This window comes from Phacochoerus africanus, chromosome 12, assembly GCF_016906955.1.
Source record: "Phacochoerus africanus isolate WHEZ1 chromosome 12, ROS_Pafr_v1, whole genome shotgun sequence".
Taxonomy (NCBI): Eukaryota; Metazoa; Chordata; class Mammalia; order Artiodactyla; family Suidae; genus Phacochoerus; species Phacochoerus africanus.
Window position 1 is genome coordinate 25,989,135 of NC_062555.1, and position 14,720 is coordinate 26,003,854.

The 14,720-nt window shown below is 34.6% G+C and overlaps 1 protein-coding gene across 2 annotated transcripts in view; it reads right to left on the bottom strand.

The window, feature by feature from the left end:
* The window catches only part of DENND1B (DENN domain containing 1B), a 245,761-nt gene that overhangs the window by 84,860 nt on the left and 146,181 nt on the right, over positions 1-14,720 (bottom strand). For both annotated transcript variants that reach the window (XM_047755321.1, XM_047755320.1), the window contains 2 exons: positions 10,746-10,791; positions 4,683-4,784 (listed from right to left, as the gene is read on the bottom strand). In XM_047755321.1, coding sequence (XP_047611277.1) covers positions 4,683-4,784; positions 10,746-10,791 — 148 coding nt within the window. The remainder of the gene's footprint in view (positions 1-4,682; positions 4,785-10,745; positions 10,792-14,720) is intronic.

Below are 14,720 nucleotides of genomic sequence, written 5' to 3' on the forward strand. Positions count from 1 at the left end.
GGTGCCCCCAGTGAAGAGCTGGAGGTGAGAGGGCTGGACGTTTCCTCAGGGGCAAGCTGAAAGCAGGGTTTGTCTCCTGGACTCTACTGTATTAAACAGCAACAACAAATGTTCTTGAAATTACTCTAGAACCCGAGTGCAATGGTGTTATCTGTCCAACCTGGACACTCGAGAAATTTGCTGGGGACTTCATTTACTGCTAAACATGACAAGGATCCCAGCAGAGCTGCGGCAAACCTGGAACTCATATAATATTCTCTGGGGCCTTTTATTTCCTTTATAACATATATTATGACAATTTAACGCATTAAACCTTCATGTTAGATTAGAGGAAATATCCAATAAATTAAACATATTTATCAACTTATTTGCATGGTTAAATTTGTTTATATACTTCAATTTTTTAAGCTGATTTTTAAAATTCTCTGAAAAAGCCAAATTTTCCTCGAAACTTATTTCCAAATGAATTAAATCACTTGAGTGTAGATATCTAAAGATTTAGTTAGAGTCAGAGTCTGAGTTTGTTTTTGCTTTTTTTTTTTTCTTTAGTTCTTTCGGCTTATAATGATTTCTAGTTAACTAGAGCAATTTACGTCTTTCCTTCTCATAACACAGTAGACCATTAACTTAGTCCTCTGTGGGATGCTTGAAAACTTCGCTGTAAGATGCACAGTATTTTAGATGACTCTATTTTATAATAAAATCTTCTCAATGTTTTAGTGATTATGCTTTATACTAAATGCAGCTCTCCCACACATGCCGTGGGATACCGTGAATGAGATGAAAACTCCTCAGCATAAAGACTGTATTTTCTACACACCCTCATAATAGAAAATAGAACATCATTTTCCAATACTATTGCATGTAACGTGAAAATGAGTTTCTGAAACAGTGCTGACAATCCTAGTTTAAATCAAATGCATATACTGATATTTCTTTCACAAGATCAGAATGGAGCGTAAGCTTTTATATCAAATCTCAAGAGTTCCTCCCTCCGCTTAGTCACCTTTATATGAGAGGGACCACGGTCTAGTGCTTGGGGCCTAAGTCTGAGGATCAACGTGTACGAACAAAATCGCAACATTACATTAACAGTATACGATCTGTGCCTTCGTCCTCTTATCTAAATTAGGGGTAAGCATATTGACCTGTCTCAAGAGTATATTATTTTTTTACAATCTAATGAGTTAAAAATATTCAAAGACACTTAAGCAATACAGGTCAGAATTCACTTTCCTAGTGATGAACGCCTGTTACTTTTTCAGATGTCAATTCTGACCCGCTTTCTTCTATAAGAAATAGTTTATAATTGTTTTAACTTAAGAGTCACATGAAGACAAATTTCCTAAATCTCACTGTAATTCTAATGAGCTTAATTTCCCAACAAGTGCAACCTTCTATTTATTTTTGAAATGGTAACGATTCTCCAAATTACTGTTTAAAATGTTAATAATGATAAAAATTAAAATGAGTACTAATACCTTAAAAATACAACATTTTAAATTATGTAATTGAAACTAAATTCATGTATCTATATTTAGAATGGAGGGGTCACTTTTTCTTAAATTAAAATGAACTCATTTGATTGTATTTAATCCAACTTGCTCTTTTTTTTCCCACACTTAAAAACATACCACAAAAATACCAGATGCAACTGATACTATTACACAGCCCTACACATTTACTTCTTTATTTCAAATCACACAAACTACATATGTTTGAAGGTACCTACATTTGGCAGAGCCACTAAAAAATAAAATTACATTGTATTCATAACAAGAACTACACTACTATATTTTAATGGATCAACTGCTTTTAAAAGTTATTCCATGTAATAATCAATATCGTTAAAATCACTCCCAATAAAATTTGTTTTTTTTTTCTTTTAATGATCCAAATCTATAGTGAAATGATGAAATCGAAAAACAAGTGTTCTTGTCAGAAGACAGGAAGAGAGTTTTTTCCCCTCCCTTAAGGAAAACAAAGGATTCCTGAAAGCTTTGGCCTGATTTATTTTTCCAATTTTAAATACCTTAAGAGTAGCGGAACTGCTACTGGCATGGTAGTATTTCTAACAGTCAATAAATCTAAAATATTATGTGTGAATATTGGAATGAAGCCATTAAGAAGATTACAGCATGCAACACAGCAGAGGGTCCACAGGAAAAAAGAACTAGTAATTCAGGACAACTGTGACCACTGACCTTTGAACAGCCAGGACCACTGGTCAAGCTGACACCATAATAAAGTGCACATGCATTGAAAGTCATCTAGCCTGTAAGTATAATTTAAATGTTTCGGTGAACAGTTTTAAAAGGCCCCCATTTAAATATAAGTTAATTGATATAAATTATCAAATAATACCAATAGTAATATTTTTCAGGCTCCAGGTATATTTTATTAATTCAAATCACAAAAACTCAGTATGATCACTTGTGATTTTAATGTTTCATTTAAAACACAATTCTAGCAAGTATGATGAGCTACTATTCCCTACTATAAGAGACAGCTTTCGGAACGCTGATGAGAAACTCAAATTTATTTTAAACAATCACCTGAAGTATTTTTATAAAATGACTCTAGCTTGAAAACACCTCATACTTTCAGTAAATAGTCCCAGCTCCACCTAGAATTGTTTCAATTTTTTACAATTTTCAAATTTGCCTATAAGTCTGTGGTCCTTAATTTCAAGCACACATATAGCTATAGCTAAAATCACCTTGCAGTATTAATTTTTATAAATTTTTTTTTACTCTTTTGGTTATATTCAATTAACTGTTGCTTATAACTGAACAATGAGATGGTCCCAGCTGTCATTTTACATATTTAGGCTTTTACATTTTGTGAATAGTGTTTAACTTCTCCATATATTTAAATAAATACTTTAATATTAAGCTGAATCTACCAGAAAGTAGTAGTTTCCAACTAAAAAGGAATCATCCATCAAAAAAATTGCTATTAAAGATTATGTTTTCTCAAAGACATAATCAGCTATCACTGAAACAGACCATAAAAATTTTAATATGACACCAAAAAAGCTGATTTACTTTTTCTTTCTCTTTCTTATTCTTCCCCATTAAAAAAAAAATTAATAATCCCTTCTTCTTAGGGCACTAATAGTAAGAACTACATGCACACGAGGAAAACATTCTTAAAAGTTAGGGCTTTATTTTCTTACTTCTCTATCCAATGAAGAAAAATACCTTGATGGTTTTCTAAATGAACAACTCTAATCCTTTATAGCAGCTTCTGTAAAATTTTTTTAATGAGGCAATCTAATTATAATGAGCTAAAAAGATAATATAATTTTTCACTGGCCTGGGTTTAGATTTGTTCACACATAGCACAAATTTTACTACAGTAAGATAAAGTGGTTCAATTTAATTTGTTTCAAGGTCAGCAAGTATTTTAGGTTATTTATGGGCATAAATAACCCGATTTTGACTTTAAAATCACATTTTTCCTATCTCTATCCATAAGAACAATCAAGACTAGAGTATTGCTATATTTTTTGAGTTTGAGATTTTTTTAAATCTTTTTTCAAACTCCCTAGTAATGATTTCAAAGTACTTTCAATATTACAGAAAAAAAATATATTTGAAGGTTTTTTTATTCCCAAATTTTAATATCCTTGAAAAAACAATGTTTTTTTTTTAAAGGGGTTCATTTTAACTTAGAACTATGTCACAATATTTAAAAATACCCATTAGAATATGTCCAGTACAAGCTGCATTTCATCACTGCTCTAAGGAATACGAAGACCAAAAAAAATGTACTTTGGAGACTATTTAACACAAAATACAGAATATATCCTATTAGAAGCTGCAGACACACACACACACACACACACACACACACACACACACACACACGCACAAACCTCTGCAAGATCAAAGACCAGAAGAGAGCTGGCACTTAATTTATCAGCCTTTACAGACAAAAGACAGTTTTCGTCATTTCAAAAGGATCAGATGTCTTTTATGACAAACTGGGTTTGCAGTTTAATTTACAAATAGAATTCTAAGTAAGCAGTCTTTGCTCTGCCAGAGCAAATGACAAACAGTGTAGGTTTTCATTGTTGCGGCCCTCAGCAGGATAGAAAAGATTAAAATAAAACTGAAATAATTTAGAGAAAACAAATAAATGTTTCAGAAAGTTGAGGGAGATCAAAGCCAGAATTTTCTGACCCCAACTGTACAAGCATTTCTTATTATATTGACCAGTGCCATCAGATCATTAATTAAAAGGAAAAGCGCTGGCAGGTGGCAGGGAAGCAAAAGCCGATAATTGGCCCCCTTCTTCTTCTTGCCTTCAAAAACTCTCTCATTCTTTGCAAGACATGCCACTAGGCAGACAGAAATGCCTACTTTGTAATAAAATGATTAAGATGAGATGAAGAGACCTACGTTTAAAGAAACTCTGCCTAATGAATGCATTGAGCTTTTTAATTATGATCCTACTCTTACAATAAGGAATATGATATGTTCCATTCAACATTGCCTCAACTGCCAAAAGGTAAAAATATTAAAGATAGAATCTACACTGATTGCTCTCATACCACATGCACATAGTCAACCCTTTTATTTTGGACAGAAAAAGTGGGAAGACAACTCGAGGTAATTCAAGGGTCCAGGAGAAAACAAATATATGTATGTTCACCACAAAATATCCTCCAGACTTACCACATCACTCGGGAGGCTGTTCAAGTCATTAAACGGTGATTCTAAAGTGTTTGTGTCAACATTTAACAGGACCACATCCTCCAATGATTTATTTTTCACTCTCTGTTTAAAAAACACAATCATAAATAAACATCTTAGTACTTTTTCCTTCCAAAACTATAATGAGCTATGTAGAGAAAATTATCTTAATGCATTAGCCTTAGGAAAAGAAAAAAGGAAAATTCTGTATCATAAAAGAATATAAACAATTTCGCCTTAAGAAAAAGTCTGTCTACAACCATACAGAAAGATAGGGTGAAAATGCTTAAAATAGAATGTTTGCTCATCTAAACATATTGATGCATTTTAGAGATATCATAATTACATATATAATTTGACTACCAAAGAGATATTACAACAAAGACTCACAAAATAGGCAAGCTATATTAAACTGTAAAAACTTATATCCTTTAAATCTTACCAACTGGATTTCAATCCAATGATACAGGAACTTATGGCCAGTTCTACAGCTATTTTTAGCACAAATCATACTGGGGTTAACATAAACCAATAAATACAACTACTAAGTAGTAAACTAACTTTAAATTAATATTTTCTCTCTATTTCCATATTAGGCATAAGTTAATGATGACAAGTGAAAGTTGAATAAGAAAAAAAAGACAGAGTGAGCAATAATATAGCATGTACTGTCAGTAATATTTATCCCATGAATGTAATATAAAGGGTCAGATTTAATAGGCTATCAGATTAACTACTTCATTTGTCGTATTTGTTTGAAAGTTTAGTCAATGGTCAAATTATCTCAATAAATGCATAAATGAGAGTAAATTCAAATTTATTAAATTTTTACCCTTAAAGGAAATAGGTATAGTTTACTTTTCTTATTTAAACTAACACATCTACTTAATTCATATAATTCTGTTCATCTTATTTCAGTGATAGCAAATAGCATTATTCCCTAATGCAAATAAGAAAGATGTGTATTAATGAAATACATCTATCAACTCAGGATCCATAAGTGCATAGGTCAGCAAGCAATCGGTCAATTAATTTCAGTGCAGCAGTTTTAAAAGTGACAGTCTGGAAAAGCCACTTTTCAGATTATTTAAATACCTTAAATTTTAAGTTAGCCAAGCAAATTTTTTAAGTTAGCCAAGACTGAAATTTCTGTGATCCATTTAGAATTTCAAATATCTGCATATTAGGCAGAATGTTAAATCTGCTAAGAAAATGGTAGTCTAGAGTAGCAAATTTTTATGTGTTAACAAAGCCATAATATCTATATGGAATATGGTTCTCAGGGGGACACATGATTCTAAAACTCTATTTTGTAGAGGATATTATAATTATTCTAAAGTAAGATTCCGAAGATGGCCATTTCTAAGAAATTAATAGAGAATCATTTTTAATAGTGACACTATTGCCAAAATATTTATAAATAAACTCATTTCCTTTTCCATGTGTACACATAAATGTGAAAAAGGTTCACATACACAAATACATTATCTATAATTTAAATATACCATAACTATAGAAATAACCTATTTTACAAGCAAAATTTTTACATTAATGACATTTGTGTGGAAAAAGTATATCATAATTTTGATTTCCATCTTCCACTTTAAGTTGCCCTTTTAACCAAAAATGCAAAAAATAATCCAGAAATCTGATGTATATTTTAGGGGATGAAATGGGTGGATTCATTTATATAACCTAGAGCAATGCTTGTGTGACCCCAAAATGTAATAATACTAACATTAAACTCTGAAGAAAGGAAATTAGTATTAGCATGAATGTATACTTGTTTCAAAGATTCTTTTAGTTTTAAAAAGTCTGATGATAGCTGAATATTAAAATTTGTTAAAGGCAACACTCAATAAGAACAGAAAATGTATTCATTTCAATAAATCAATACACTGAGCCTCCCTAAAAGGAGAACAATTCTACATAAGCAAAAAGGGAAAGAATAGCACGTAGTTTATATCTTTTAAAAAAATTTGTATTAGTGTATTTTATATGTCTTCCCTCCAAATCAGGCTGCAGCTATTTTTTTTTTTTTTTCTAAATAGGAGTGGAAAAGCCACATGGCATATAAAGCAGTACCACTTTCTCTGTCCCAGGTTTTTGTATCTCTTAAGATTCATAAACTTGCTTGGATGGTAAAAGAATAAGAAAATGTGAAAAGAGAATTTGCCTTTTTCTTCAAAAGAAAGAAAATTATATTAGGACAGAGACTGCAAGTCTTTTGAGACCAACAGCAGGCACCAAGCCGGCAAGTCTTCTCTCGTCCTCCACACGCCACCCTCCTTCTAGGTGATGTCAGCACGTGGTACGTACATCCTGCACGTGACCTGAGGATGTGACACGCTGGCAGCAACCTTGGGATACTGTGCCACTGGTCAGCATTTCACCCAGAACCCTCTGCTATTAAAATAGGGTCGCCTCACGGCTGCAGGCTCTGCTGTTTTACCCCAGTCACTTACAGGCCTTCGTCTGCTTAGAGTATCCCTAAGCCTGGTTTTCAGCGAGAACAAAATGCCCTTATCCTTCATTTCAGAAGGAAATGTATATGTTAGAGAGAGATTTCTAGCCGTCTTTTACTGATAACATAAAAATCATTTTCAAAAAAAATTTCAGGAGACATTAATTTCATATCTTTGAACAATTATATCTAGAAGTCTTTGAAAAACTGTACAATGTGTTGAAACTGTCTTGTCTGAGAGAGATTAATATTCTGATTCCTCCTCCCAAAATTAGTTGTATTTGCACCAAAAAATGTGAAAAATTATTCAATTGTCTCATATATAAAATATGTATGAGATATATTTATATTTTAATGATATCATTTATATAAAATTAAAACATACAAAAGATCAAAATTTTAGCGAAAAAACGGCCTAATGATGACGTAGTAAGAATGGAATTAGAGGATGTGTATCACCTGGTAACAGATTAGGGAGAAAGTTGCTAAATGGTACCTAACTTGTTTAAAGACGTTCCTGAAGTTCCTATTATAGTTTCTCATTCACTATTAAACCACATAATCCAAATAAAGCTGACTATTAAGACAGTGTGATAAGTCCTGAGTATAAAAAGTACAGAGATTTCAGCCAATCCAATCATGGCATTACACATTCTCACTTAATGATGAGTCAATTTAAACTTAGAAAGATCTGCTTCTCCAAGATAATATCCTAGGGTGTAAGTAATTCTTAAAAGTGCTCCTTTAAAAAAGTACTGATTTTCTCAGGTGTCCAAGACACATGCAATGAATTTAATTGCATATTTATTTATTTTTATTTTATTTTGGAGGGGTGAACCTGCAGCATATGGAAGTTCTTGGGCCAGCGATCAAATCTGAGCTGCAGCTGCAACTAATACCACAGCTGTGGGGATTCCAGATCCTTAACCCACTGTGCCTGGGCCGGGGATGGAACCTGTGCCTCAGCAGAGACAACACCAGATCCTTAACCTGCTGCACCACAGCAAGGACCCCTTAATTGAATATTTAAAGCGTGAATCACTTTCTACGAAATTTTGGAAAAGCTGAATCATTTGTTCTAAAAGTTGATATACAAGGAGATCCTGCTGAGTAGCATTGAGAACTATGTCTTGATACTTATATTGCAACAGAACAAAGGGTGGGGGAAAAAATGTATACATGTAAGAGGAACTTGGTCCCCATGCTGTACAGCGGAAAAAAATTAAATAATAAAACAAAACAAAACAAAGTTGATATAGAATCATTATGCAAAAAATAATAACATCAACAGTACATCAACCACTGTAAATATTTTTCATCTGTATTAAGTGCTGGGAGTTTTTATTTTATTTTTGTTTTTGTCTTTTTAGGGCCACACCCGTGGCTCATGGAAGTTCCCAGGCTAAGGGTCTAATCAGAGCTACAGCTGCTGGCCTACACCACAGCCACAGCAACGCAGGATCCTTAACCCACTGAGCAAGGCCAGGGATCGAACCTGCAACCTTACGGTTCCTAGTTGGATTCGTTTCTGCTGAGCCACGACAGGAACTCCTTTATTTTATTTTATTTTTTTGTCTTTTTTGTCTTTTTAGGGCTGCACCTGCAGCATAAGGTGCTGGGAGTTCTTAAACTTGAGGCCCTATCAATGCTGCTGAAAGAGATATATATTGTAAAAACTATGTATTCTATTAGCTGCATTAAATAAGGATAGATGTGCACTAATATCAAAATCAAATTCAATGACTTTTTTGAAACCATACCAACCAACCACAGTTAGATTTTGCAGAATATCACACTACTGATGAATAAAATTCCTGTCATAGATTCCACACTCTAGTAACAGATTAAATACCTATTTATTTATGTTTTATTTTATACAATTTGTCCTTTCAGTGCAACTACCTTGGTCTGTAAGAACAAGTTTTCTAAAAATTAACAAAATATAGTTATAATGTTATTCAACCCAAACTTCAATTAAAACAATTAAACCTACTAAAAATTCATTAAAATGTATTCTTTAGTAACAGTTAAAGGACAACTCTCTCCACATATAATACTCAAGAGTTTTAAAATAATCACCAGGATCTTCCTCGATCAGCAAAGTGAGGACTGATCCAGGAACAACAACTAATCAAGAAATCTGATCTAACTCATTTAGGTTGCTTATTAAAGAGTGACTTAAAGTACCAGACACACAACCAGTAAGAAAAGAAATTTATCTGAACAAAACTGAAATCAGCTGGCATAATGATGCCACGAAATGACCCAAGTCTTGTATTTACTTTTGGGGAAGCTAATCTTATAAGAAATCCTCTCTGGAAACCCCTCTTGTTTCAAGTTCTAGGCATTTAAAGTTCAAGGTTTTTCACTACAGTGATAACAAGTGACAAAAGTCATTTGGGAATGAGGTGATGACAGTGCAGAAAAAATACCACATTTTAAGCCCCAAGAGGACTGACAATGAAATTTTTTAAAAAAGCTATATAGTCTAACCTAGAAGTTCATGATTAGTATACTAAAACAGATTTTGGGAAAAAAAAAACAAACACTGATACAATGGATTAGAGTGAAGTTTGCAAAATAAATTTTTTTCCCTTTATGACTCGAAATTACATAAATTCTCACTTTCAAAATATAGAAATATTTCTTCTGAAAAAGATTAAGCCCTTGTCGGTTGCATCATTTGAAACTATTTTCTCCCATTCTGTAAGTTGTCTTTTTGTTTTCTTTTGGGTTTCCTTTGCTGTGCAAAAGCTTTTCAGTTTGATTAGGTCCCATGGGTTTATTTTTGCTCTAATTTCTATTGCTTTGGGAGACTGACCTGAGAAAATATTCATGATGTTGATGTCAGAGAGTGTTTTGCCTATGTTTTCTTCTAGGAGTTTGATGGAAACAGATACAAGACCTCAAGTGCCATAAAGAAAGTGATTTCAACAAAGATTAAAGCTTTCAGTATTTAAAACTTACCATATGGACCCTAAAAAGCAAAAAATAAGTAAATAAATAAAAATGGAGTTCCCATCATGGCTCAGTGGTTAATGAATCTGACTAGGAACCATGAGGTTGCGGGTTCAATCCCTGGCCTTGCTCAGTGGGTTAAGGATCCAGTGTTGCCGTGAGCTGTGATGTGGGTCATAGATGAGGCTCGGATCCTGAGTTGCTGTGGCTGTGGCATAGGGTGGCGGCTGTAGCTTCAATTCGACCCCTAGCCTGGGAACCTCCATATGCCGCGGGCGCGGCCCTAAGAAGTAATGAATAAATTAATTAATTAATTAAATAAAAATAAAAATAAAAATGCTGCAACACTCACTTAAAAAAAAAAAAAACTTACCATATGACTTTGACCAAATGAACCGACTTTCATCAGTTTCAGGCCACTGGAGATGGTCATTCTGCATACTAATTAAAATCATTTCAATACTACCTTTTTTGAAAATGATCATGTAAGTACACTCCAAATATGAAACTAGTTGCTGTTTTGTACTATTCAACCTACAGTCTTTCAAAACACTACTGTTGTAATGACTACTGTTGATAAATTAATTTATGTTAACTTACTCTCATGTTTGAAAGATACTCACGTCTATGAGGCTGGAGTGTATTCCGATCAGGTACGGCATGGGGGCACTAAATCAAAAACACATATGTATAGATTCAAACAGTTCATTAAAGCAAACAACAACATGGCAATTCAGAAGGCTCTAAAAATTAAATGCATTAAATGTGTAGTCCTAACGTAGCACAATGTAAGTGCTTAAGATTATTCAACACAGAAAACTCAAATTTAATCTTAGAGGCCATTAGGACATTCAAATCAAAATTGCTTTAAATAAAAATCAAAACATCACTTGTAATCACATCAAGAGTTATAATGTTTAAAAAACCTTTTTTGTTTAAGAAGACTATGAGGGACTGGGCCATGGTGTGAGCTGAATCTTTTCCATATACTTCCTATCGAACATAGCGTCAATAATCACCAAGTTTATTCACATTTTTTTGCATAAATTTTTATTCGACTACATTCTTACATGACTTTCTTAATATAGAATCATTGTTTCACACCTACCATGTCAGCAAAATCTTGGAGTCAGTCCCCACAGATTTACTGAGCCCTACGGAGCTCCACGCACTGTGCAAAGGTAAACAATCTCCTTCCCTACAGCTACTGCTCTACTTCTGTGCTATCTTTCCACTCATGGACTTTGTCTTTCATTTAAATGTTATCCATTCACATTTATACCAATTTCAATCATAATAACAGCATAATTAAAATTAAAATAACTGTTAAAGCAGTCAAGTAAGTTTAAGAATGATATTGCATTCATATTGCATTCATTAATTCCACACAGCATCTGGAGCACACCCAGGTGCCAGGACCTAGGCTAGGGGTTAAGGTACAGTGATAAACAATATAGACAGAATATATTCCCTCGTGAAGCTCATGCTCTAGCAGAGAATACGGACATTGAATAATTTTCATAATATATAAAATCAGACTTACTAGTAATTTCAAAACTATTTCTCATGAAATGCAGGGAGGAAACTATTCAACTCGACATTTCAAAATTAATACATTATTTAACAAGAAAACATGTAAATTAACAGATGTCTGCAAATGCGATGGGAGATATGCAAATAAATAGCTATTTAAAAAATAAAACATTTCTGGCATTTCTTTTATATACATCTTTGTGTAATATTTCATGCAAACCTTTTATGTTAATGAAAACAGATAATCTTCTTTTTCAAAGGATTTGCATAATTTTCCAAACATCCCTGTCATCATCAGAAACAGAGCTGCCCAAACTCCTGCATGTCCACTGTGCTACTGAGAACCAGTAACAGAGAAAACAGGCACCCTGATAGATCCAACTTTCAAAGTAACCTCAAGCAGTTCCTAATTTAATTAAGGATGGCTAGCCCCTAAGTTCTATACCCAGAATTCACAAAAAATAAGAATGGTTAACGTTTATTTTATTCCTCAAGAGCCTATTCATAGTGTACATCACAGTGTACTAGATGCTGATTCCCAGGCGTCTTTGTCATCTGCACCTCTGCTCCTTCCTATTCTTTTTATTATTTTTACGCAGTAGACCATCTGGAATTGATCTGATATTCTGGATACTTCATTTGACTGAAGGGTGAGAACTACTTAGGCCTTGATATCCTTAAGACCTAACAGATTTTCTGCCTTCAAAAGGAAACAGAAAGAATTCATGTGCACTGTTCCACTTCTGGTTAAATGAAAGAAGCTAGTAACTTCTCTAGCTCAAGTTCTCACATCTCTGAAATTCCTTCTGGTACCCCATAGAAGATGTACAATACATGCCAGGAACTATTCTGGGCTCCCATGACAGGGTTCAGGCAACTTTCACAAAACAGGGTAGGCAACTCCCAAGGTCTTAAATATGTCAAGCCTTCTCCACACCCAGAAGAGTACAGACTGATTAAAGTTACTGTGCCATTTTCCAATTCGGCCCAGGTTAGGTGATCCTACCCGTGAGACTGATAATATAGAAAGTCCAAATCTCAAAGCACATTTTAATGTTAATCAAAATATTTAAGCCTTCTAGGAGTTCCCTTGTGGTCTAGTGGTTAAGGACCCAGCACTTTCACCTCTGTGGCCCTGGTTCAATTCCTGGTCTGGGAACTGATATCCCACATCAAACCACTGCATACCCGAGCCAGAAAAAAAAAAAAAAAAAGCCTTTTAAAAATAATAATATTATGGCCAGTATACATATATTGTGGAACACTGAATGTATCAGAGTTCAAAAAAAAAAAAAAAATCACAGCCAAAGGCAATAAACCAAAGGAAGTCCTAGGAAATACATCTAAGATACCACTTTTAAAACTTCATGACAAGTTCATGGTTTGGGGATGCAAACTGTCATATTTGGAACAAATAGGCAATGGTCTCTATTGTACAGCACAGGGAACTGAGTGTACCTGGGTCACTCTGTTGTACAACTGAGAGTGAGGCAACACTGTAAACCAACCACACTTTAATTTAAAAAAAATACTTCATGGAAGCTAGTGATCTCTTGAAACATAAATAAATTTCTAGAAATTGTTAAACTAGAATAGAAATCCAATAAAGAATTCCTATGCAGAACTTAATAATAAAGTAACCCGAAACTTGTTCTAGGGGATCACTGGGTCTCTCTACGTGTTCTTATCTCACCAACTTTAAAAGAAAAATCCAAAATATGCACATGTTAGACTGCAAACATTGTTAATATAGAGCATATGTTCCTAAAATAATTGATATTTTTCAGAATATGGATTTAACTGAAGAATTGCTTCTTTCTCATGACAACTGGATTGGGTACACCCTAATCTTAAATGAACCAAACCTCATGAAAACTAATCTTGCTACCTTCACTGAAATCTCCGCGTCAGATTAGGGCATTAGGTCAGGAAGTTATTTTATCATCCATGTGCAAAAGTGTCCTATACCTTTCTGTCAGTGAAGTTATTTTGCAAAGAGAGGATACAGAGGGCTCTATTATGACTGCTTCTTCTTCAGTAACATTTAGTCTATATTGAAAAATAATTAATATATAAGTGCTTTTCTTCCTTTTAGGTTTTCCTATGGAGGCCACCCATGGGGTAGACTGCAACAGCAGTCTTTTAACTTCAAGTCATCTAAACAACAGTTTTCCATTTATTTAAAAAAAACCAAGACAAAAAAAAAAAACCCTACTCTTAGAAGCTATCAACCATTCCTGAAAAAATGAATGATTATACTCTTACTGGCGCTGGAATCACACTCGCTCCAAGGTGGTGAAGGTCTCGGAAGGGTTAGAGGGTCTGGCCACAGCGCTGATTTGCTCCACTAAGGTTCTCTCTCTTCCTGCTATTGTTTCTGTTTTGGTGTTATTTTGTAGTAACAACACCTTACATGAGACCTACCCTCTTAGCAGATTTTTAGGTCTATAATACAATATCTATGAAGTATGGGCACAATGCTATACAGATCTCTAAAACGTAATCATCCTGAATAACTGCAACTTTCTGCCTGTTAAACAGAAACTCCCCATACTCCCCTTATACCGGAAGACTAAGGGAAAATTACAGATTGTGTCACTTCCTCCCAGGAGCCCTCCCTAAGCTACCAGACAGGTGGGTGCTTCTTCCCAGGGGTTCTGCTCGCTGCTCGTTCATGCGTTCTCCAGTACGACCCTGCTGGCGCTTTTTGGGGGTACTCTGTGCTCCTCCTGAGGGTGTGTGCACCTGTGCACCAATGCAGCATGTCTGCCTAACTGGGGAGCCGAGAGGGCAGAAACCGAGTCCTCCTCGTTACATCACATACTCATGGCTCGGCAAACACACACAGACACTGAATGTCTGAAGTACAAATGGACGGATAAATGAAGGAAGGAGCCGACAAACCATCAAGGCTTCGGCGGGAGACCAAGGTGCGCTGTTCACCCCGTGGGCACAAGATGGCCCCGCGGCGCTCCAAGCAGGTGCCGCAGCAGAGACACTTCTGGGAGCTCAACTGCCCCAGGATGGCAAACCCAGCCACCCTTGAGAGCTGGCAAATACACAGC